We start from the raw sequence: 27023 nt of genomic DNA, 5'->3' as shown, positions 1-27023 counted from the left end.
ACGTCGGCGGTGACACGGCGCGGGCGGTGCTGAGAGATCACATGATCTCCAAGCGCCGCCCGTCCACACACTGTTGAACACGAGTTCAACCCTGCTCGATAGCAGGGTTGAAATACCGGGTCGCTCAATCCGGTATATTGCCCCTGGTACCTTTCACACCGCACAGGAACACGGGTTATGCGCGCTCATAACCTGTGTTCAAAGCTGCTGGTGTGAAAGTGGTATAACTGGTCTTTCACCACTTTACAAATTGTGATTCAATACATACAGTATAAGTCTACAATACACAGTTACTTATATATTAGTAAAATAAATATTAGGAACCCATCTGATGGGGTTCACTTTGAGTCTGTACTTGGGCTCATATGTTTAGTTAAATATGTGCTAAGAACCTCAATTATGCTCAATGTTATTTGCAGACTTTATGAAATATGTTTTGACTATCTGTGTACTTGCTGCTCACACGTCGAATGTTCTCCAGTTTCATCTTTTTCCTGCATGGCACTAGAAGTCTCAGCATTGTAGCACCTCTTAATATGTTTATCATTAGGGAGTGCGGTCCAAGCCCTTCCCGTTAATATTTATTTATATGTAAAAGATAACACTGACATACATAAATAGATCTGCACAGCCCTTTCAGAGTAATGGGCCCTACACACTGATAGATCCGCCGCCGAGCTGACCGACGGCGGATACGGCTGACCCGAGCGTGGAGCCGCGCATCGTTCATCGCTGGTGCCTCCACACTGAAAGATATGAACGGTATCTCGTTCATTAATGAACGAGATCGTTCATATCTTACAGTATTCTCGCCCAGTGTGTAGGGCCCATAATTTATTAATTTATGGAGAATTTCTCACATACTGTACATGCACTGAGGTAATACAAAAAAAACAACGCAACCCCCCCCCCCCCTCCCAAAAATAACATCTTCAATTCTGTCATCCAAATAAATTTGCGAACGTGCTTATTTATACCAGATTCAATTTTATTTTCAACTATCTCATTTTGTTTTTGCAATCCTTCTTACTTACAATGAAAGGCAGTGTTAAAAAAGAAGAAAATACTATAACAATCCTAATAACAGTAATAATGGTAAAGTCGTGTGAAAGAAAGTAGCTAAAAATTAGTCACGTGCATTTATTGTTCCAATATTAGGATATATATGCAAATTACCCTGCAATTTCCCTATATTCAGCTCTCACACAAAAGGGTGTACAACTTAATCCAACTCTCTGCTTTCACTGCATCAAAGAGTTCCACAAATATAGGAATTTCCCAGCAGGTGTGCTCGCCGCCGCATAAACACTATGTACGACTAGAGCCAAGAAAAGCTTCAACATAAAAAGAGACAAGGAGGGGAAAAAAAAAGTCTCTACATACGGAGAAAGCAGAGCGCTAATCAAATAGTGCATGCAGGAGATGTTATGTCATTCCTGCTTCAAATATAGCGGTCACTAACTCATAGTGTCGGTATCAAAGCACAGCACGCCAGGCTCCAATAAGGTTCAAGCCACCTCTGATTAATTAAAACTTTTATTAAAAACAATAATGATAAAACAGTTATAATGAGGAGTGTCAGAAATGTAACACCAGGCCTGGCTTCATTCCTTATGCCCCTACATTAATTTTGACATTGGATGCTGGTATGGCAGCAACACAGTTAAACAAATTACACTAAAGGCTCAACATTATGAATTTACACAGTGCAGGCATTTAGTAGGGACTTCACCAAACAACAATGAGAAATTCTATGGTAAACTGGCAGAGTCCACAAAATGGCTGCCATCACTGTGTGTAAAATCCTTTTCAAACATAGCCAAAAACCTGGGTATTTGCCTGGGCATGCCGAGACGACTTGTGTCCTGCTTATGTCTGAAATAATAAGACCAGGGTTGACAGTCCTGGGTCCAGGACCCTTGAATTAACCAGGGTTATTCCTGAGACATGCGACTCGGGTCATTGCCCCGACTTATGTCTGAATGGCATGATCCGGGTTTTTAGACCTAGGTCGTACTGAGAAGGAGCTAACTGGCTACTCAGGGCTGTCTGGGGCTCAACCTTTCCCCAAGCACACAAGTCACCATGCAGTTTGCATGACCTCATTTTTGTGAGCCAAAAAAGCGTCCCTTTTAAAGGATTTAACACTGAATGCCAGAGCAGACACGACTTATGTCTGAAAAGGGTTGAAACAGGAAAAACCTACGTCTACAATGTAGTGTGAAAGGGGTTCTCCGAGCTGGGACCGTGGTTATACCAAGGTTGAAAAACCCAGGACAAAAGCAATGTACAGCCGTGGCTAGGAAGGCCAATCCCGAGCCATTTTTTCAATCTTGGGATTGGCTTTTCCCTATGTGTCCGCCCCTCTTGTCCCACCCCATCCCACACACATAACTTACCAAACAACGGGGGTGGGAGACATCCTTCAGTCTAGGTAGCAGGTGACGGCGGAAGTCTGACTGCGCAGCGTGACCTTTGACTGCATGTCACGCTGCGCAGGGGGAGCCGGGAGGAGGGAGCCGGACAGCGTCTGAGCGTCCTGAGGACCCTCAACGCTGCTCGGCATTAAAAAACAAAGGCACGCTTGATTCCTCAATCCCAGGGATTGGAGCTTTCAATCCCGGACGTTTTTTTGGCCTAAATCCTGAGTTCCCGCCGATCCAGATCCCGGGATTGGCCACCCTAAGCGTGGCCAAAAGTTTTGGTTTTTCACAAAGTTTGCGGCTTCAGTATTTTTAGACATTTTTGTCCGAAGTTACTATGGTATACTGAAGTAAAATTAGAAGCATTTCATAAGTGTCAAAGGTTTTTATTGACAATTAAATTAAATTTATGCAAAGAGTCAATATTTGCAGTGTTGTCCCTTATTTTTCAAGACCTCTGCAATTCAACCTGGCATACTGTCAATCAACTTCTGGGCCACATACTGACTGATGGGCGCTCATTCTTGCCTAATCAATGCTTGGCATATGTCAGAATGTGTGGGTTTTTGTTTGACCACAAGTTCTCAATGGGATTAAGGTCTAAGGACTTTCCTGGCCATGGACCCAAAATTTCAATGGTTTGTTCCCCGAGCCACTTAGTTATCACTTTTGCCTTATGACAAGGTGCTCCATCATGCTGGAAAAGGCATTGTTCGTCACCAAACTGTTGTTGGATGGTTGGGAAAAGTTGCTCTTGGAGGATGTTTTGGTACCATTCTTTATTCATGGCTGTGTTCTTAGGCAAGATTGTGAGTGAGCCCACTCCCTTGACTGAGAAGCAACCCATACATGAATGGTCTCAGGAAGCTTTACTGTTGGCATGACACAGGACTGATGGTAGTGCTCACCTAAGTGGCTCGGGGAACAAAACATCAAAATTTTGGGTGCATGGCCAGGAAACTCCCCAGACCTTAATCCAATTGAGAACTTGCGGTCAATCCTCAAGAGGCGGGTGGACAAACAAAAACCCACAAATTCTGACAAACACCAAGCATTGATTAGGCAAGAATATGTGGCCCAGAAGTTGAGTAACAGCATGCCAGGGCAAACTGCAGAGATCTTGAAAAAGAAGGGTCAACGCTGCAAATATTGACTCTGCATAAACTTAATGTAATTGTGAATAAAAGCCTTTGACACTTATGAAATGCTTGTAATTTTACTTCAGTATACCATAGTAACATCTGACAAAAATGTCTAAAAACTTTGAAGTAGCAAACTCTGTGAAAACCAATACTTGTATCATTCTCAAAATTTTTGGCCATGGCTGTATTTACCGGGCATATGTCTGGAAGGGGTATAAATGTCATGGACACAGTAATCATCACACAACTGCAAACAATTACTATTTGGTACATATAACCATTTTGCATCTTTCCCCCAGGCAACAAAACAGAATATGTATATAAAACGTAAAACTATGAATGATTTGATCATTAATTATAAAGTAACTCGCGGCACACTAAGCAAGATTCAAAATTGCCAAGGCACACCATTTTTTTTTCTACTCAAATATAATGGTGTTGCATGGTGCTGCCACGCCCCAGCTCCTCCCATAGGGGACTGCCTGAGCTGCGTCTGAGAGAGACAGTTAGAATTGTTGATGCAGCCACTAGACTCACCAGTATTGATCGTTCCAGGGACCCAGTGGTGACTGTGAACTGGCGGGCCTGGCTCTGCTTCTATGGCGGCACACCTGACTACTGCTCGCAGCACACTAGTGTGACACGGCACAGTGGTTGAAAAACACTGAAGTAACTTATCATCCAGCATCTCCTGTCCACTATCTTCCTCAGTATTTCAGCCAGAGAATGTGTCACTGAATTTCTTCAGCATACACATTACAGCAATTAAAGGCAACTGGTATATGGACAATTATTTATTTGGACACTGTGATAGAACAGAATGTTCCATGTTTGTGGTTAACTTCAGAAGCAAATTGTTTGCTGTGAAAGTTATCAATTTAAAAAAAGAGCTTGACCTATTTTTTCTTATTCAATTCAGATCATTGTAAAAAAAAATTCTGCTGTTTATTGGTAGCGCCAATTCACAGCAGCATTAATTGACAATATGGCATTCCTAATCACATAGCGGTACCAAGGCCCAGGTATCACAATAAAGAAGGAGTACAGATATAGGAAAGTCTAGTTAGACAGTACAAAACGTTCCGGTTCTGTTACACAGATCACAGTATAAAGAGACAGTAGGTCCTTGCAAATAGTATAAAAAAGTACTGTAAGTAGCATAGAATGTATAGTATGGTGACATCCCACATCGTACAGTACAGTACAGTTAGGCCAAAATGCCCAGACAGCACAATGTTATCACTTCTAGTACAATATAATACATAGAGATCTAGACCCAGGGCCGGTTCAGGGGCGCTCTGCGCCCCGGGCAGGAAATGGGGTGTGGCCTAATACAGGGGGCGTGGTCAATTACGCCCCCTGTACATTAAAAGCGCTGCTTGAATGCTGAGCGGTGCGCGATGACGTCATCGCGCACCGCACAGCAAAAGGTCCTCTCCACGAAGGGAAACTAGACGCTATGCGTCTAGTTCCCTTCGTAGAGAGGACCTTTGCTGTGCGGTGCGCGATGACGTCATCGCGCACCGCTCAGCAAAGTTACTCTCCAGGAAGGGAAACTAGACGCATAGCGTCTAGTTCCCTTCAGGAGGCGGACGGGGATGGGGACGGCAGCGGGCAGCGGACGGGGACACAGCGGGCAGCAGTGGCGGATCTTGCCACGGTGCGGCGCCCTCTGGATGGCGCCAGCGCCCTCCGGAAGGCGGCGCCCCGGGCAAAAGTCCTGCTTGCCCGTGGCAAGATCCGCCACTGTCTAGACCACACAGTACAAAGTTGTACAGTGCCATCACATCTAGTACAAAATGTAGGGTCAGACAGCCCAGTACAGAATAGTACAGTGCCATCACATCTAGTACAGTATGGAGGACCAGACAGCCCAGTACAGAATAGTACAGTGCCATCACATCTAGTACAGGATAATGATACAAGGAGATCCAGACCACACAGTACAGAATTTCACAGTGCCATCACATCTAGTACAGTATGGAGGACCAGACAGCCCAGTACAGAATAGTACAGTGCCATCACATCTAGTACAGGATAATGATACAAGGAGATCCAGACCACACAGTACAGAATTTCACAGTGCCATCACATCTAGTACAGTATGGAGGGTCAGACAGCCCAGTACAGAATAGTACAGTGCCATCACATCTAGTACAGGATAATGATACAAGGAGATCCAGACCACACAATACAGAATTTCACAGTGCTATCACATCTAGTACAGAATGGAGGGTCAGACAGCCCAGTACAGAATAGTACAGTGCCATCACATCTAGTACAGTATGGGGAGGACCAGACAGCCCAGTACAGAATAGTACAGTGCCATCACATCTAGTACAGGATAATGACATAAGGAGATCCAGACCACACAGTACAGAATTTCACAGTGCCATCACATCTAGTACAGTATGGAGGGTCAGACAGCCCAGTACAGAATAGTACAGTGCCATCACATCTAGTACAGGATAATGATACATAAAAGGTCCAGTCAACAAAGCACAGAATATTACAGTGCTTTCACATCCAGGACAGTATAATATTTCAGGGAGGTCCGAGCAGAACAGTACATAATAGTACAGTGCTATCACATCCAGCGCAGCATAACAATCAAGGGAAGGCAAGACAGCACAGTATAGACAACACAGTATTATAAGGGCCAGACGGGAAGCGGTTACAATACCGCTAGTTGGGATACTATATGTCACAATGTTGACGCTGGAGCCCCGACTAGCGGTGAAATCCTGCCGTAGGAATCCCAGCCCCAACGGACTTTTCTCCCTCTATGGGTGTCCTCGACACTCATAGAGCGAGAATATAACCTGTGGCGAGCGCAGCGAGCCACTGTGCCAGCAAGGGGCATGCTAGCGCTCGCCATGCTGCCAACATACCACTGGCCGGTATCCCGCTGTCGGCATACGGACGGCTGGGATCCCGTCCGACGGTTTTTCATACTAATCCCGGCCAGACAGCACACAATAGTACAGTGCTATACACTAGTACAGTATGATGATACAAAGAGGTCCAGATTTATCAAACAGCACAGTACAGCTGACTCCAGAATCACTGAATTGCTAAGTAGAAGATAAGCAGTTGCTGGAAGTGTCAATATTACCCATAGTAAGGGTGGAAGGATAGGAGTGAGAATTCTTTCAACTGGTTTGAGAAACACTTTAGCTGAAGGTTGCAGTTAGGATACATTTGTTTCCCTTCACATGATAATGAAAAGCACAGGATTCTGGAATTTTGTAGAATGGCATAAAGATTTAATTGGAGAGTGGTAACTCATTTCAAGGGCTGTTCCTCTCTGATACACTGTAATGTCCTATATTTGTTAGCACATCACAGAACTATATATACCGGTAACTAATACAGAGCTTTCAGTGTATTAAATAGATAAATTACTGTTATGCACAGTTGCCAACATTGTCAAAATATTTTCCAGGGACAAATTGCTACTGATCTGGGGCACGGATGCAGATTGCAGGCAGTTCTGTCTGAGCAGACCTTGGAACAGTGAAAATGCCCACCAGGTCATGTAAAATGAATTTCATAATCTTGCACTTTTTTTTTCTTTTCAGTATATCTTAGCATAAGATCTAGTGAATAAGAATGGCTGGTAAGAATCGCATTGAACAAGCTGAACAAGAGGAATTTCTTTGTGCAATTGGTTGTAATTGAAAACTAGGAACATTTTCAGTGACATTTTAAAACCTGGGACTGACCCTGGAAGTAAGCGATTATTTGCCAACAAGGGAATCCGTGGTCTGAAGTCCTGTCAAATCCATTACACTGCAGGCCGCACGGAGAGTAGTCTCTGCACATTGCTCAGGTAGGGGGAGATTTATTAAATCTCTGAGAAAATAGGTTTTAATTACCTACCGGTAAATCCTTTTCTCGTAGTCCATAGAGGATGCTGGGGTCCATATTAGTACCATGGGGTATAGACGGGTTCAATAGGAGCCACTGGCACTTTAAGAGTTTTAGAGTGTCGGCTGGCTCCTCCCTTTATGCCACTCCCACCAGACTCAGTCTAGAAACTGTGCCTGAGGAGACGGACAACTTTGAGAGAAGGATTTTACACAGATAGTAGCGAGAGTCACACCAGCTCACACACAAGGCAAACCAAGCTAACTAGCTTGAAACATCAGCAACGGCTGTACAACATTACTTATCAAGTAACAAAACAGTACTTAACCAAGAACTAAGCAGAACTGAACCAAGTAACCACTGCAGAATCACGAAGCGCTAGGCAGGCACCAAGCATCCTCTACGGACTACGAGAAAATAATTTACCGGTAGGTAATCAAAATCCTATTTTCTCTTACGTCCTAGAGGATGCTGGGGTCCACATTAGTACCATGAGGATGTGCCAAAGCTCCCAGAACGGGAGGGAGAATACGCATGCTGGATAGAGAACCTGATCCAGCGAGAGATTGTCTGCTTAGAAGCAGGACACCCAAGTTTCTTGGGATCATACAGGACAAACAGAGTCCTATTTTCTGTGACGAGCAGTCCTCTTCACATAGATTTTCAGAGCCCTTACAACATCCAAGGACTTTGATGAAATTGAGGAGTCAGTAGCAACTGGCACCACAATAGGTTGGTTGATATGAAATGCTGACACAACCTTCGGATGGAACTGCGGACGTGTCCGGTGCTCAGCTCTATATTCATGGAAGATCAAGTACACACACGTCTAACAGAAGCTAAGGCCAACAAAGTGACAGCCTTTCACGCAAGAAACTTGACCTCCACCTCCGGTAGAGGCTCGAACCAATCCGATTGGAGGAACGGTAAAACCACGTAAAAATCCCAGAGCGCCATAGGCGGGACAAAGGGAGGCTGTATGTGTAGAACCCCTTTCAGAAAAGTCTGAACCTCAGGGATGGAAGCCAATTGTTTCTGGAAGAAAATGAATAGGGACGAAATCAGGACCTTTACAGATCCCAACCTCAGGCCCATATCCACACCTGCTTGCAGGAAGAGGAGAAACCGTCCCAGTTGAAATTCTACCATAGGAAATTTCTTGGATTCACACCAAGATACATATTTTTTCCAAATACGATGGTAATGTTTAGACGTTACTCCTTTCGGAATGCCCTTCTGAGCCAATATCTGGCGCTCAACCTCCGTAGCCGCGGTAAGTCTTGATAAGCGAATGGCCCCTGCTGCAGCAGGTCCTCCCGAAGAGGAAGATGTCTCTGCTCTTCTAGCAGTAGATCCAGAAGATCCACGTACCAAGCCCTTCTTGGCCAGTCCGGAGCAATGAGGATTGCCTAAACTTTTGTTCTCCTTATGAGTTTTAGCACTCTTTGAATGAATGGAAGTGGAGGAAACACGTACACCAACTGGAACACCCACGGAGTCACTAGGGCATCCACCGCCATGGCTTGTGGGTCCCTCGACCTGGAACAATACCGCTGAAGCTTCTTGTTGAGACGAGAGGCCATCATGTCTATTTGAGGTACACCCCAAAGATCTGTTACCTCCTTGAACACCTCCGGATGGAGTCCCCACTCTCCTGGATGGAGATCGTGTCTGCTGAGGAAGTCCGCTTCCCAGTTGTCTACTCCCGGAATGAAGATTGCTGACAGCGCCAACGCGTGTTTTTCTGCCCAGAAGATGATTCTTGTTACCTCTGACATTGCAGCTCTGCTCTTCGTTCCGCCCTGTCAGTTTATGTAAGCCATTGTCGTCACATTGTCCGACTGCACTTGAATGGCTCGATCTCGCAGAATATGAGCTGCTTGGAGAAGACCGTTGTAGACGGCTCTTAGTTCCAGAATGTTAATAGGTAGGCCGACTTCCAGACTTGACCATCGTCCTTGGAAGGTCTCCCCTTGAGTGACTGCGCCCCAACCACGGAGACTTGCATCCGTGGTTAGAAGGATCCAGTCATGAATCCCCAACCTGCGGCCCTCCAGAAGGTGAGGTAATTGTAGCCATCAGAGGAGTGAAATCCTGGCCTTTGGCGACAGATGAATTCTCTGGTGCATGTGTAGATGAGATCCTGACCATTTGTCCAGGAGATCCAGTTGGAAGGGTTGAGCATGAAACCTCCCGTACTGCAGAGCCTCGTAAGAGGCCACCATCTTCCCCAGAAGTCGAATGCACTGATAAACCAACACCCGGGTTGGCTTCAGGACATCCCGGACCATTGCTTTTATCACCAACGCTTTTTCCTCCGGGAGAAACACCCTCTACACTTCTGTGTCGAGAATCATTCCCAGAAAGGACAACCTCCATGTTGGCTCTAAATGTGATTTTGGAAAATTCAGGATCCAACCGTGTTCCCTGAGTAGGCGGGTCGTGAGAACAATGGACTGTAACAGCTTCTCCTTGGACGATGCTTTTATCAGTAGATCGTCTAGATACGGAATTATGTTCACCCCCTGTCTGCGGAGGAGAACCATCATCTCCGTCATCACCTTGGTGAATACCCTCGGTGCTGTGGACAGGCCGAATGGCAGGGCCTGGAACTGAAAATGACTGGCTAACAGTGCGAATCGGAGAAAGGCTTGAAGCGGTGGCCAAATCGGAATGTGGAGTTACGCATCCTTGATATCCAGGGATACCAGAAATTACCCCTCCTCCAGACCTGATATCACCGCCCTCATAGACTCCATTTTGAATTTGAACTCCCTCAAAAAGGGGTTTAGCAACTTTAAGGTCAAAATGGGTCTGACCGAACCATCCGGTTTCGGTACCACGAAAAGGTTCGAATAGTAACCTTTGTTTTGCAAATGGGTTGGAATTGAAACAATGACCTGTGACTCCACCAACTTCTGGATGGCTTCCTGTATGATAGCCCTGTCCGCCAGCAAAGCTGGCAAGCCTGATTTGAAGAATCGGTGAGCAGGGAGATCTTGAAACTCCAGCCTGTATCTCTGGGACACAATATCTGCACCCAGGGATTCAGGCCGGACGACACCCAGACGTGGCTGAAATGCCTGAGTCTCGCGCCCACCGAACCCACCTCCAGGCCGCGCTGTCCACTGTCACGCTGAGGACTTTGGCGTACCTGAAGCAGGCTTCTGTTCCTGGGAACCCGCTGCAGCAGGTTTCTTGGATTTTGGCCGACCTCCTCTAAAGAAGGTGTTGAATGGCTTGGCCTTTCTTGTTTTAACAGCCCGAAAGGCCAAGAAGAAAAAGGTTTCTTCGAAGCAGGTGCAGGTGAGGGAAGAAAAGGTGACTTACCCGCTGTAGCCGTGGAAATCCACGCATCCAACGCTTCCCCAAAGAGAACCTGACCTGTGTAGGGTAGGGTCTCCACACCTCTCCTGGATTCCGTGTCGGCAGACCACTGGCGCAGCCACAGTCCTCGACGAGCTGAGACAGACATGGAAGATATCCCTGCAGCCATCGAACCCAGGTCTTTCATGGATTCCACCATAAATCCTGCAAGAATACTGAATGTTACGTAAAAGCAATTCAATGTCACTCTTATCCATTGTATCCAAATCCTCAAGTAATGTGCCTGAACACTTTACTATTGCTTTGGAAATCCATGCACAGGCAATAGTAGGATGTAGTATCGCCCAAGAAGCAGTGTATAGGGATTTTAGCGCAGTGTCAATTTTGCGATCAGCCGGTTCTTTTAACGCGGTAAATCCGGGGCCAGGTAAAACCATCTTTTTTGAGAGTCTTGATAAAGATGCGTCAACTATGGGTGGGTTTTCCCATTTTTTCCTATCCTCAGGGAAAGGGAAAGCAACCAGAACCTTTCTGGGGATATGAAATTTTTTCTCTGGGGTTCCCAGGCTTTCTCAAATATAGCATTTAATTCCTTAGACGCAGGGAAGGTTAGCAAGGCTTTGTTATTGTCAGTAAAGTAAGCCTCCTCAACCTGCTCAGGTGTTGTATCAGCAATATTCAACACATCTCTAATGGCCTCTATCATCAACTGCACCCCTTTAGCAAGAGATGCCGGCCCCTAAGCACATCCCCATGACCGTCTGCCACATCAGAATCAGTATCCGTGTCATCTTGCATAATCTGGGCAAGAGCATGTTTTTGGGAGCATGCAGTAGGGGCCCCTGAGGTAACAGACCGGACCAAACTGTCAGAGTTTTGAAAAAAACGAGTTGCAGATTCATTTTGTGCAACTCTAGTAGAAATCTGATTAATCATACTTTTAATAGAGGCTAACCACTCAGGCTACCTTGCTGGGACCTGCGCTAACACTGTGCAATTCTGATTACATGGAATGGGATCATCCTGAGAGGACATATCCTCTGCAGCATATGACACAGAGTCCATGAACATAGCTTAATGGAGACCACAAACATTCCACACACACACACACACACACACACACACACACGGAAGGGGTAGACAGCGTTTCCCCCCTAAGAATGGTAAAAGAGACACAGAGATTGGAGCCAATCCACACACAGCGCTTCCGGATACAGGGAAACCCTTATCCAGCGCTTACTGTGCACCTTAATAGGTTGCACAGTACAGAGTTACAGCCTCCCCCCCTTCTACAAGCACCTGGTACCGTACAAGATAACTGGAGTTGAATTGGAGGGTCAGCTCTAGCTGACAGCGCTTCTGCAGGCAGGAAAATGGCGCTGAACGCTGCTGGGTCTGCTCTGGGGAGAAGCTCCGCCCCCTTCAATGGCACTGTCTTCCCGCTCTTCTGACGATTATACTGGCCTGTGGAATTGTGCTGGCAGCGAACCTGGGACCCTGACAGGCTTGGAGGTCAGTGTAGGCGCTGGCTCAGGGCGCCCCTCACAGCACTGCACCATGTATCGCTGAGCCCTGGAGCACAGTTAGTACTGCGCTCCATACCCTGTTGCCGCCATCTTCACACCGGCTCCCCGCTTGCCGGGGGGCCGGTGACTAACTCGCCACAAATCTTCTGGCTCCTGAAGGGGGTGGCGGCATGCTGCTGGGGTGAGCGATCCACTGTGACGGGGGAACGTTTGATCCCCTCAGGAGCTCAGTGTCCTGTCAGCGGAGATAGTGCAGGACGGACACTACACCCCCCCCCCCCCCCCCTTAGTCCCTCGAAGCAGGGAGGATGTTGCCAGCAGCCTCCCTGTGCCTAGACTCTATTAAAAATAATATAACTAAAATAACTCCTATGAAGCTCCCCTAGCTGTGACCGGCTCCTCCGGGCACATTTTCTAAACTGAGTCTGGTGGGAGGGGCATAGAGGGAGAAGCCAGCCCACACTCTCAAACTCGTAAAGTGCCAGTGGCTCCTAGTGGACCCGTCTATACCCCATGGTACTAATGTGGACCCCAGCATCCTCTAGGACGTAAGAGAAATATAAAGTACCAACCAATCAGCTCCTGACATTTTTTAAACACAGCCTGTTAAATGACAGGAGCTGATTGGTTGGTACATTATCTTTCTCCACTTTATTGCTCTCCAAGCTTAGATTAATCTTCCCCTTGGAGCTGAATCAGAAGCTTAGTAAATATCAATTAGCATTAGCTGTAGGGCATAATATTTATTTTTTATCATGAGCCACTTTCATTGCAGGTTTGTATCACTGAGGAGGTATTCAATGCAGAAACGTCAGACCCCCACCCATCATGAGTTGTAAATACACAAGTATTCCTCACAATATTTGTATCACCAAGCTACGTTCTAGCTGTGTCCTTTGTAGGTGTTTATGGGGAAAATTCAATTAGTGTTGATGGCTGTGAGGTGCCGGTAACCATCGTGTCCAACAACATTGCTCATTTCGCCACTGAGATATGGAAATCTTCTGGCTCCTGAAGGGGGTGGCGGCATGCTGCTGGGGTGAGCGATCCACTGTGACGGGGGAACGTTTGATCCCCTCAGGAGCTCAGTGTCCTGTCAGCGGAGATAGTGCAGGACGGACACTACACCCCCCCCCCCCCCTTAGTCCCTCGAAGCAGGGAGGATGTTGCCAGCAGCCTCCCTGTGCCTAGACTCTATTAAAAATAATATAACTAAAATAACTCCTATGAAGCTCCCCTAGCTGTGACCGGCTCCTCCGGGCACATTTTCTAAACTGAGTCTGGTGGGAGGGGCATAGAGGGAGAAGCCAGCCCACACTCTCAAACTCGTAAAGTGCCAGTGGCTCCTAGTGGACCCGTCTATACCCCATGGTACTAATGTGGACCCCAGCATCCTCTAGGACGTAAGAGAAATATAAAGTACCAACCAATCAGCTCCTGACATTTTTTAAACACAGCCTGTTAAATGACAGGAGCTGATTGGTTGGTACATTATCTTTCTCCACTTTATTGCTCTCCAAGCTTAGATTAATCTTCCCCTTGGAGCTGAATCAGAAGCTTAGTAAATATCAATTAGCATTAGCTGTAGGGCATAATATTTATTTTTTATCATGAGCCACTTTCATTGCAGGTTTGTATCACTGAGGAGGTATTCAATGCAGAAACGTCAGACCCCCACCCATCATGAGTTGTAAATACACAAGTATTCCTCACAATATTTGTATCACCAAGCTACGTTCTAGCTGTGTCCTTTGTAGGTGTTTATGGGGAAAATTCAATTAGTGTTGATGGCTGTGAGGTGCCGGTAACCATCGTGTCCAACAACATTGCTCATTTCGCCACTGAGATATGGAAATAGATAGAGATTGTATATATATATATATATATATATATATATATATATATATATATATATAATCTGTATATCTCTCTCTATATCTAACTATATATCTATATCTATCTATCTATCTATCTATATATATATATATATATATGTGTGTGTGTATAGGGTGAGCTAACAGCGCCAAAAATGCAGTAGACAGTAATTTTTCACAGTACGTCGATTACGAGTATACCCCAGTAGAATACCTAGTCCCTATATGCCACTCCCCTTTCTTTATGGGGCGTCTGCTAGATCTTAGGTAAAACCTGCACTTGTACGTGTGCAGGATGGGTAAAAATTGGAAAAAGCAAATAAGATCAGAGCGACCATAGGTGGTAAAATACTTTAAGAGACTAAGAAAAATTCTTATAAAACAATGAGGGGTTTATATACAACGAACGTTTGAGACAATTGAACATAAAAAAAATAAAAACATATAAAAGGAGGGCAACATGCATAAAATGCTGTTTTTTAAAAAAAAACGGTTGCAAATTTTTAAAAAAAAAACTTTCCATAGGACATATAAAAGACAGCAATAACAAATATTGCTAAAAATACATGTATTTAGAAAATGAGAAGCTCTAGAGACAATTATATGTCTAAAGTTATGTATAGAGATATAAATAGATAAAAAGTTCCATATAAAGAAAAAGCAGCTTAACTGAGGATTTCAATAGTAGCAGGAATCACCAACGCGTTTCGTCTGGTCTGACTTCATCAAGGGGTAATGAGCCAAGTGGGACACATCATCTATATATACCCATATGGATGTGGTTAGTGACATCACTTCCTGTGATTAATTGATATTTAGAAAACAGGATTCAAAATTACATATTGATTATAACGAATGGTGAGGGAGGCATTAGATGTATTAAAGCGCTAGGTTTGCGCTTGTAAAATATGTAGGGAGTCTTTAAAAAACTTTAAAGTCTGTTAGGATCGTTATTTCCGGTAAAAGACGCTAATCACGTCATTTCCGCCCCACTTCCGGTGTCCCTTGAATGTGAGTTCTTCTGGATTCCTCACGTTCAAGGGTCTAGAACTAGTGACACTTGGAGAAAGAGGAGGGGACCTCTCCAATCTTCTATCAAGGAGAGAGATGTTCTGGATACACGAAATGAAATCTCTTCATCCAGACGGACTGAATGAAGGCTACAAAATAGCTCCTTTTTTATGAACGAAAGCCTGCCATTCCCAATACTTTCTTCTTGCCATCACTTATTTACTTGCTCTTAGCTAGGTGCATATTGTTATGCGGGGCGGTGTCTCCCCAACCTCTGGACCCTCTCTTCCATCGCCCAGATCCTATATTACAGTCATACCACACTGGATATGCCCAAATCCGTCTGATCTTGGAAGCCAAGCAGTGTTGGCCCGGCCAGTACTGGGTAAGGTAACTTCCCAAGAAGACCGGGTGCTGTAACAATAACTGGATCAGGGGCGTGCTATTTCTATTTCTATATTCTGACCAATTAAAATCACTCCTTTATATATGACGTTATCCACCTATGTATAATTAGTACAAACATGATATTGATTGCCACACCCACTCCCCAATATATTAATTCTATGTTTAACCACTATATCTCAAATCAAATCCCTTGTTGCCTCTTAGATGTACAATTCTATAGGGGTGTCATTCTCATATGATTTGCACTGTGTGAATATATCTATCAGATCCAGGATATGAACCACACACAGTATAACATATTTAGTACATAGTACTCTGAAGATCTTGTATATACAGTATGGAATACACATAACTACTGAACTGTATATAAGCACTGATTCCGCTCTTATGCTTTATTTACATGTGCGGTTTTCCGGTGTGGAGACAATGGGAACATGCTTCACCCATCTAACTGAATGAATACTTTCTATGAAAAGATGGCCGCCGGCACCCGCTTCCTGTACAAACAACTGTCCCGCCGTATGGACTCTAAAAAGATGGCCGCCGCACTTTCCTGTATATCAGCCAGCGCATGCGCAGAAGGAAGCCGCGGACACCGGAAGTGGGGCGGAAATGACGCGATTAGCGTCTTTTACCGGAAATAACGATCCTAACAGACTTTAACGTTTTTTAAAGACTCCCTACATATTTTATAAGCGCAAACCTAGCGCTTTAATACATCTAATGCCTCCCTCACCATTAGTTATAATCAATATGTAATTTTGAATCCTGTTTTCTAAATATCAATTAATCACAGGAAGTGATGTCACTAACCACTTCCACATCCATATTGGTATATATAGATGATGTGTCCCACTTGGCTCATTACCCCTTGATGAAGTCAGACCAGACAAAACGCGTTGGGTGATTCCTGCTACTATTGAAATCCTCACAGTTAAGCTGCTTTTTCTTTATACGGAACTTTTTATCTATTTATATCTCTATACATAACTTTAGACATATAATTGTCTCTAGAGCTTCTCATTTTCTAAATACATGTATTTTTAGCAATATTTTTTATTGCTGTCTTTTATATGTCCTATGGAAAGTTTTTTTAAAAAAATTTGCAACCGTTTTTTTTTAAAAAAAACAGCATTTTATGCATGTTGCCCTCCTTTTCTATGTTTTTATATTTTTTATGTTCAATTGTCTCAAACGTTCGTTGTAAATAAACCCCTCATTGTTTTATAAGAATTTTTCTTAGTCTCTTAAAGTATTTTACCACCTATGGTCGCTCTGATCTTATTTGCTTTTTATATATATATAAGGGGATGATCCCCTTGATGAAGTCCTATGCCACAGGACGAAACGCGTCGGGACCGGGACTTATGACTCACCCGTGACTTCTCTGAATGGACAGATAAGCTGTATTTATTTTTATATCTTGTACGTATGTTACCTGCATTTGCTTCGGGACATTTTTAATATCCACCAATAGGATTGGGCTGTTGCTCACCTGGTGATTCCGTTTGTGGACAGATAAGCTGTATATACAATTTTATTCTTGTACGTGTGCTACCTACATTTACTTCAGGATTTGTTATATTAAATTGTTTGTTTTATAAATTCGTCCAGCCTTTGTGTACTGGAAATATTACCTACCATCCAGCTTATTTACCCATATTGGGACTAGCAAGGTCCCTAAAGTGTTGAACACTGTATATAATCAAACAGTATACACTATGTTGGTTTTTATTTCTGTTTTACATGTCCTAAAAGTGTCATCAGACTGAAGCTGTTCCCAAAGAAGCTAAGTCAATCCTTCTTAACTTACACTTTGCACTTTTCACATGGTGAACTGGCTATATAGAAATCCTATAAATCCAGAATCCTGTTAAACACCAGTAGGCGCTCTATTGCACTTCATTTTTTACATTTTATCTACTTACTGGGCACGAGCTGCCACCCATTGATCCATGGGGGGTGTCGAAACATATTTTTTATTTTGATCACATTCATCATATATTTCACTTTGTGTGTCTAAATTTAGGATTAGCCTAGGCGCTGTTCTTCATTTTTTATATATATATATATATAGATATATCTAGATATATCTAGATATATCTAGATATCTGTATATCTCTCTCTATATCTATATCCGGACATAAATGATATTGGCACTTATCAATGCTAATTCTACCGCTCACCTCTCTTTCTCAGCAAAGTCATTTTGTAACTTTTGTTCTTTCTCCAGAGCCAGATTTTCCGCCTGGTTCTTCAGGGTCTGTTCATATTCCCGGATTTTCTCTCTAAGTGCTTTTATTGTAACCTCTGTAGAAAAACAATTGGGAGAAAATGTGTTTACATAACGCTGTGTGGTTATATAATACAAGGCTTTCTTTACCCTGTAGGATCAGTGTGTTTTAAACTCCATCTCTTCAACTCTGACACAAAATCAATAGATACGAGTCCCTTTGGAGACCTTTTACTCCCTAAATGTTAAATTGAACTTTAAACGTTTCAGTTGAGAAGGATCAATGGATTTTGCTGGGAAACAGAGCCAGGGTTTCTGAAACATGCCTGCAAAGAAATAAAAATCAATGCTAAAACATAATATCACCTTATTGAACAGTTTCAAATGATCTCTCTGTTGAGCCGGGATTAATAAAGTCTCAGTGTGGGTTAAGGCATGAATTAACATGTGAAACCGTTTATTCATTTTTCTGTGCACATTAGGACATTAATTTCCCATAGCTTCCACGCGTATGATGAACGCGCCATAGGCCGCTCTGCTGCTACTCCAGCCATTTGCATATTCCTGGCAGTGTATTGTGATGTAAATCAATTAAATTCACTTTAAAGCCTTCAGACGTGTACAATTAAAGAGCCACACAAGATGAAACACAAAACATTACCTCAGCGTCAATCTGACCTGCTACTTTCTATTACTGTGTGAGAAGCATAACCCAAGCTACCGTGCACACTTAGGTGAATTTAAAAGGGATAAAGCAGTGGTTCGCAACCTGTATTACGTGGCACCCTGGGGTGCCTCAGGGCACTTGCAGGGGTGCCTTGGATTGGTGGTCCAGAACCAATTCAAATTATTTATAGCCAATGTAATAGGCAAAACCAGCACTGGTGCCTGCCAATCATAAAATATGTGGATAAACAGAAGCAAATCCTATCCCTCACCACAGAATTGAACCTATAAACACAATTAACTTACTTTAATATTTATTTCTACATTTCTTAATAAGAATTTTTTGGCCTAGGGGTGCCGTAAAAAAAAGTTCGATGCTCCACGGCGCCGGGACACACAAAAAGTTTGGGAGCCACTGGGATACAGTAAAGTATCCATGGTGTTCTAGGAGTGACAGCTAATCGCCGCTGCAAACAATGACAAACTCCAATGTGCTAGATGTTGCCCAAATTTACCCCCATGTCGGTGGGCAAACTGGACAGTGTGCTCTGCAGCAGGATCAGACCTGTGTGGTCAGCCCAGTGCTAGACTGTGGTGTATTACACAGACAGATGCACAAATTAAAATATTGTTTTTTTTATCATTACTGAAATTTGCTTGTGAACTGAAAATATAACATTGTGTTTTAACTGTATATGTTCAGCAGGATATATGGGCATAAAACTATATTTTTCTACATTCTGGCACTTAGACATATAAGTAGGAGTAGAGAATGTTAATCTACAGAGATAAAATAAGGACAAGTTGCCATGAAAATAAGTCAGAACGCTTGCAAGGCACGATAGAGGAATAAATATTAGACCAGTCCTGAATTCTCTCCATTTCAGTGGAGACGCTTACTCTCATATGCCAATTGATTATTCGGTACATTACTCTGCATTAGTGGTATATACCAGTATTATATGCTATACAATATACAAGTGGTCTAATTATATACATAGAACCTTCATTATGAGTATATTTAGGGCCTCACTCACATGCAGGTGTAATTATATTTATAAGACATAATGTTGCACTTTGGCAAAACCATGTTGTGCTGCAGGGGGTGGGAACTTGGAAATGGGAAGGACAGTTTAGAGTTGAAAGGGGGGTTGGGGTGATAGTAGTTTGTATTAGCCAAGCTCCAAAATATAGGGCTTATCGTAGATGTGCGAAAAAACGCACATCTACGATCAAATTCTTTGACATGTGGGGGGACACCCAGCACAGGGCAAGTCTGCCCCGCATGCCGGATCCAGCCCCTCCGCAGACATGGGAAAGCATTGCACGGCGGAGATCTTTCACATCTTTTGAGTAGACCTCTGCCTACGCAGACTAGCTGCAAAGGCAGGCGGCTACCCGCCAAGTTAAGGGTCGCAACGGTTGTGTGTGATGTCACGCAGCCGCCGTGACCCGCCCCAGCAATGATCCAGACGCGCTTCAGTTGTCCGTACGACGCCCCTTAAATGGAGAGTCGACGCCCACAAAGGTCTTAAACTGGCATACGCGCATATGTGCAAATATAGCTTTATAGCCATTTTTTTGCACATCATTGACAGGGTCTGAATTAGGCCCATTCTGTTACAATAAAGCTGTCCATTATTTGTGCTACATGGAAAAGCAGGCAATGTATTCCCTACATGCAGAAGGGAATAGTTCCTAACACTAATGGGGATATCCAATTACACGCAGTAAAATACCATGGGTAATATCATCGCCCGGGGCTATTCTATTAGCCCCGATAAGCTGGCACGAGCTGCGTCTTATCTGGGTTTGTGTTACTGTACTGCACTGGGCGCTGGCTCCTGACAGCTCCCAGTACTGCGCAGACTTCTGGCTCCCCAGTCACATGACCACTCCCCCATCATGTGACTGCTGCCGGGGGCAGGGGAAAAGGGAGGCTGCAGCGCTGCTCCGGTTTCCCCATCGGGGATATCGGCGCTGAGTGTCGGCTCCCGGGCCACAGCGCCCTCACTGAAGTCCCAGCCTGCTGCTGTGGCGGGCGTGGGAAACTGACGGGTCGCCACGGCTTCTCTGGGATTTTGTTTCACCTCAGGCAGGTGAAAACAAATCCCTGGAGACAACTCCATTGTAAAGCGAAAATGGGTCTGTTTCACACAAAAACACACACTGAACCTGTGTGTTTTCAGGAGGAAAGCGTTTTTTGTTTTTTTTAGTACGGGCAATCCTAATTGGATAGCCTGTAAAAAAACATTGTGAAACATCAGAAAAAAAGTGTGAAAATGTTTTATCTCCTGTAATAGGATACCGCCCTAAGGGGGTAATTCCGAGTTGTTCGCTCGCTAGCTGCTTTTAGCAGCATTGCACACGCTAAGCCGCCGCCTACTGGGAGTGTATCTTAGCATAGCAGAATTGCGAACGAAAGCTTCGCTAATTTTCTCGTAACGATTACCCCGCAGTTTCTGAGTGGCTCCAGACTTACTCAGCCATTGCGACCAGCTCAGTCCTTTTCGTTCCTGGTTTGACGTCACAAACACACCCAGCGTTCGCCCAGCCACTCCCCCGTTTCTCCACACACTCCCGCGTTTTGGAACTCGAACGCCTGCGTTTTTCCGCACACTCCCATAAAACGGCCAGTTTCCGCACAGAAACACCCACTTCCTGTCAATCACACTACGATCACCACAGTGATGAAAAAGCTTTGTTATGCCGTGAGTAAAATAACTAACTTTTGTGTAAAATAATTAGCGCATGCGCTCTGCGAACCTTGCGCATGCGCAGTAAGCGACTAATTGCAGTATAGCGAAAATCGGCAACGAGCGAACAACTCGGAATGACCCCCTAAATGAGATCTTTATTGTATAATTAGTCAGTGTGATCATTGCTCTGTATATTTATTGATGTAGCATTATAGAAATTATTATTTTGATGTTAGTGTCTGTCTAGCATTGTGTTGACTAAAATATTAGTAATGTTGCCTAATATTTTTTTTAGCAGTGAATTAATAAAATAAAATTGAATTCAGCCATTGCAACCATAATGTCGTTTTTATTCTAATATTCATCCACTATTCAATTAATAATTTAAAGAGAAACAAAAACATACCCCAAAAGAGCCATAATACAGAAAAGTCCTCGTACACCTCTCCTTTTGTATCATATGAGGCAAGACAGCTGGCACCGCCCACAGATCATGCTGCATACTTTTCCCTCAGTTTTCCTACTTTTTCCCAAATTTTGCATCTAAGTACTCATAGTGTATCAGGCACCTGTGTAGTGTGCTAGACACTACTTGTACTATGTACTCATATAGTGTATCAGGCACTCACATAGTGTACTCGCTTAGTGTACCAGGCACTCGTAGAGTGTACCAGGCATTCATATAGTGTACTAGGTAGTCATATAGTGTACTAGGTAGTCATATAGTGTACTAGGTAGTCACGCTTAGTGTTAATAGCGTGCTAAATAAGGATATTTGATATGATTCGGGGATATGTGTATGTGGACACATTTATGTGTATGCGCACATTATACAGATAAAACGATTAGCCGACAATTTGTGGTCCAGCACTTCTGTCAATCTGGAAACATCAGGCGTCAGGGGGAGTTAGGTTGCGGGAGGGCTCAGTTAGGCTGCAGAAGGGAGTCATGCTGCAGGAGGTTTGGGTGCTGCGGGGGGAAATTAGGCTGTGGGAGGGAGTCATGCTGCGGAAGGTTTAGGATTAGGTGGTGAGTGGAGTATATAAGTGTGTATGTAAGTGTGTATTTATGTGTGCATACACACACATAAGAAACCTGAATTCACATCCAGATGGGAGGTAATTACATGACCGACGGTCACAATACTGACAACGGAATCCTGCCCCCTTACAGTCCCCCCCCCCCCATGCCGGGCATCTAAAAGCTGGAATCCCAGCGTCGGTATGGTGACCGCCAGTCATGCATACCCAACCCATCCAGATCAATGGCAGCTACAGAGGTTCTCCCCTAGGGTAACCCAAATTTGTTGCAATAATATCCACTAAGTGAGGGCACTTACGATTGTAGACATACAACAAGATTATTTATTAGGTTAGCAAAATTAGTTGATGTTTCAGCCCCTAAAGGACTTCCCGTTTGCTTGACGTGGTGTGTGTGTGTGTGTGTGTGTGTGTGTGTGTGTGTGTGTGTGTGTGTGTTTTTTGTTTACGTATTACCAATTATAGTGCACACATATTCCGCTGTTCTTTACAGAAAATATTTGCCCATTCACATCAGTTTCTGCCCCAGAGGACCTTACAATCTACATTCTCTACACATATATACACAGCATGGTTAATTTTTTGATTTTTTTTTTTAACCTAACAGTATAGTTTTGGAGTGTGAGAGAAAACCAGAGTTATATACTTGTACTGTTGTGTGCTACTGTACACTAACAATATAAAGTGTAAATGAAGTGTAAGATAAATTGGCATGGCCTTCCGGTGGGCGGACCTGCAGTACGGCCGCGTTTTAGAGCAGCTCTCTGTTACCCCGCTGAAAAACAACTTGCCTGCGGGGTGTACACTGCGCCCTGAGCCGATATTATACCTCGGGGCTCAGCGGAGATAGTGGTGGGCAAGAGGGCACTGTTTCCCCGGCTCCCCACCACCCACTTCCCCGGATCTCGTGCGCCAAGTGTGGCGCCTGCTGCCCGCGGCCGCCATCTTGTGAGTGGCCGGGCGCCCCGTTCGTCTCCTTCCCCGCCTCGGCTGTGCTCCAGGACCGCTGGCGCCGGCACCCGTGGAGGACTCCCTGCACTCGCACACCCCGGCCAGCGCCGGCGGGTGTTGCCGGGCAACGGACCGGAGCTCCGGCCGCGGGAGACAAGGCACCAGTGAGAGGATGAGTGCGGGATCCCCTCTTCCCCCTGCAGCTACCAAGGCCTATGCTGGATCCCATTCCTCTGGCGGGGTATTTGCGGCCTGACGCCGCTGGAGACGGGGCCTCTTAAACAACTGGCCTCACGCAGCTCAGACACTAAGGCCCTGCCACATGAGGACTGCTCTGCTCATCCCTGTGAGCCACAGGCATATATAGGGGGCCACAGCTCCGCTGCCCTAACCCTCTTTGCTGCCAGGGAGTAAATACTACAGCACATACAGACACCTGCATAGGGCGGCTGCCCCTTCTCTGGGACGACACCCCAACTGACGGGGTGCCTTAAGGGACAGCTGAATCCCATTACTGGGGGCTGCTGGAGACTGGTGCCGCCGGAGGCTATTGCTTGACATGCCATTTTGTCACCAGCTGTGGCCACGCACTTGTAACTTAACAGACACACTACTCCCTGCAGGGCAGGATAACTGATATCATCCACTTCTCATCGTGACACGACGCATTCTCTTTTTATTATCATGGATAAATATGTGGCGAAATCTCAGCGAGGGGGTCGCGGATCCGCACCAGCAAAAACTAAGGAAACTAGGGCCTCGGCTTCTGTGCACACATGTTCTCCACCTCCCTCACCCAACGCCAATGACCTGGACAGCGTGCTGGACCCCTCTAGGTACACGGTAGACGCAGTGGCCAGGGCGCAGGAAATCTCTGATATCCTCTCACCGCTGTTGGATAAGAAACTCGCTGGTCTGAAAGACGCCATTGATTCCACCATGACGCAGCTAAAAGAGCACAGCTCCCGGCTGGATGAGGCCGAACAACGTGTCTCGAACCTGGAAGATGATCTGACGGCGACACGTTCTGTCGTCGATACTCAAGCATCCACTATTTCTGCGATACAAGAAAAGCTTGAAGATTTAGAAAATCGTGATCGTCGAAATAACCTTCGTCTGATTGGCCTGCCGGAATCTGTTAAACCTCGGGAGTTGATGTCCCTGGTTTCTGCCTGGCTGCCGACTGAACTGGGTTGTTGGATGGAAGGCGAATCCATGATGATTGAGCGAGCACACCGAATTGGTCCTGACTTCCAGGCGGATCGCCGCAGACCCGGCCAGTTATATTTAAATTTCTTAACTACACGGATAAGGTCAAGATGATGGAAGCGTACCGCAAAGCCCAAGGCCTCGCCTATCACGGCGATAGGTTGCTTTTGTTCCAAGACTTTTCGTATAATGTAGCCATGAGAAGGAGGGAATTCTCCCCAGCTTGAAAAATCCTGTTTGAAGAGGGAACCCGTTTCGCCCTGCTCTATCCAGCAAAGCTTTGTGCTCAACATAATAAGAAAACGTATTTGTTCGACACCTCGTCAGCAGCCAAAACGTTTGCGGAATCATTGCGAGGTCCGTCCTCGCCGGCCTCTAGAGACAAAGACTTATAATATGTTTTCCCATGGACTCAGAATATAACTCATCCTTCTTCTCACTTTCATGTTTGGTAATGTATGGCTGATTACGAGCTGCCTTATCGTTATGATTATTGCTGCACAGTATATTTGTGGAGCTGACTTTTCCTGGATATCTCAACCCTCCCTCCTCCCCCCTCTCCCTCTCTTCTTAAACCTGACCCCCTTTCTTCCCCCTCCTTTCTATTTCTATTTAGATAGGATTATGTTTATGGTTTATAAAGTGTTCTTTGGACCACTGTTTGGGTTAAAAAAAAAACATTAGAAAATGGACACGCCACTATATATTGCATACAACAGTTTTTCTTACTGATCACATGGTATAACTTTATCAGTATTTACAATAGTTGGACCTCCCTACTTGCTGGGATAGGGGGAGCCACACGGTTTACTATGTTAATGCTTTGTATGTCCGACAGGACAGGCATTGGTTGATTCTTGTTTGAAATGGCGGTTTCTTCGGAGACTAAGACGAGTCTAAAGTTCCTTACTTGGAACGTTGAAGGCTTAAATACTCCGATTAAGCGTAGGAAGATATTACAGCACCTAAAGAGTCTACGACCAGACGTTGCGGTGTTGCAAGAGACACACTGGAAATTAGGGGACCCTAATGTCCTAAGGGACAATTGGTTTCAAGAATACAAATCGGCCTCGTTTACTTAAAAAAAAAGGGGTGTGGTAATTATATTTCACAAATTTCTCAGATATACTATATTAGATACCCGTACTGACGACGAAGGCCAGTTTTTGTCTGGAAGGGGAACTTTATACCCTTGTGACTTTGTATGCACCTAATTCAGAACACAACGCTTTTTTCACGGATATATATGTCCGACTTCAGGACTGGGCTGAGGGCAGGCTAATAATTGGGGGAGATTTTAATTCTACACTCTACCCGACTTTAGATAGATCAGATACATCCAGTAGCCGCACATATTCCGCACCAGCCGCATTACAATTTCAACTGTCCTCACTTAACTTAGTGGACCCTTGGCGACATCAGCATCCTGTCGGCCGAGAATATACGTTCTTCTCACACCCACACGCTACCTCCAGCCGAATTGATTACTGGATGCTCTCTGATACACTGCTTTCTAGGGTGGGCGACTCTAAAGTAGAAAACATCGCTATCTCTGACCACGCACCCACATGGTTCACATTAAACTTGCAGTCTCCCAAAACTACTTCTTTTAACTGGAGATTTCCCTCTTACCTATACACATCTCCTGAATTCAAGACCTACTTGGAGACTAATTTCATACATTACGCTAAAGACAATGCACAGCACAAAGGAGATATAAATCTCTTTTGGTCTGCCTCCAAGCCGGTGATGAGGGGTCACGTGATTGCATATGTTGCAAATAAGCGTAAGAACCTTAATCAACGATATCGGGACCTGGTCTGGCACTCACTAACTCATATGCACAACTGCTATCCTCCCCAACAGATGATAATCGTAGAATTTATACTGAAACAAAACACCTCTATGACACTCTCTGAACAGAAAGAGCTTAATACGCCCTGGATTTTCAAAAACATAGATATTTTAAGTGGGGCAACAAAGCGCGCAAACTTCTAGCTAACATGGTTTGTAGTCAGCGCCCCACCCCAACTATTTTATCCTTGCATACAGGCCCTCAATTGTCCTCTGACCTGGCAGTTATTGCGGACTCTTTTTTGACTTATTAAAAGGAACTTTACACTGCCCCACCGGACGACCCCATTGGCGGCATGGCCTTCCTCCGCTCTGCCAGATCCCCTACACTAACTGACGATGACAGGACTTCCCTCATGACACCAGTCACCGACTTAGAATTATTGACGGTGGTTAAGCAATTAGCTAACGACAAATCCCCTGGCCCAGACGGTTTGAGCGCAGAATACTATAAATTATTGTTACCTCATGTTACACCTCATCTCCTGTCTCAAATTAATTCTATCTTATCGGGAAATGCTGCTCCTCCTACTTTTAATCAAGCTCGTGTAATAGTACTACCAAAGCCGGGGAAAGACCCCACCCTAGTTCAGTCATATCGCCCGATATCCCTCCTAAATCAGGACTTTAAGATTCTTACTGCTCTTATGGCGAATAGGCTGCAACTCACGATATTACACCCATCCCAGACCGGCTTCGTGAAGGGAAGAACCTCAGTACATAATATTAGACAATTGATAGCTGCATTAACCACATCGGCCCAGTCACCGGGGGGAATCTCCCTGCTGGT

The 27023-nt window shown here is 44.8% G+C and overlaps 1 protein-coding gene and 1 pseudogene across 4 annotated transcripts in view; one reads left to right on the top strand and one right to left on the bottom strand.

The window, feature by feature from the left end:
- The window catches only part of CUX1 (cut like homeobox 1), a 622185-nt gene that overhangs the window by 314111 nt on the left and 281051 nt on the right, over nt 1–27023 (bottom strand). For all 4 annotated transcript variants that reach the window (XM_063956056.1, XM_063956058.1, XM_063956059.1 and 1 more), the window contains exon 6: nt 17768–17891. In XM_063956056.1, the coding sequence (XP_063812126.1) occupies nt 17768–17891 (124 nt within the window). The remainder of the gene's footprint in view (nt 1–17767; nt 17892–27023) is intronic.
- LOC135052354 (5S ribosomal RNA) lies at nt 15479–15596 on the top strand (annotated as a pseudogene).

The sequence above is a fragment of the Pseudophryne corroboree genome, chromosome 2 (assembly GCF_028390025.1).
Source record: "Pseudophryne corroboree isolate aPseCor3 chromosome 2, aPseCor3.hap2, whole genome shotgun sequence".
Taxonomy (NCBI): Eukaryota; Metazoa; Chordata; class Amphibia; order Anura; family Myobatrachidae; genus Pseudophryne; species Pseudophryne corroboree.
The sequence above is the reverse complement of the archived record's forward strand: the minus strand, read 5'-3'. Positions and strand labels throughout refer to the sequence as shown.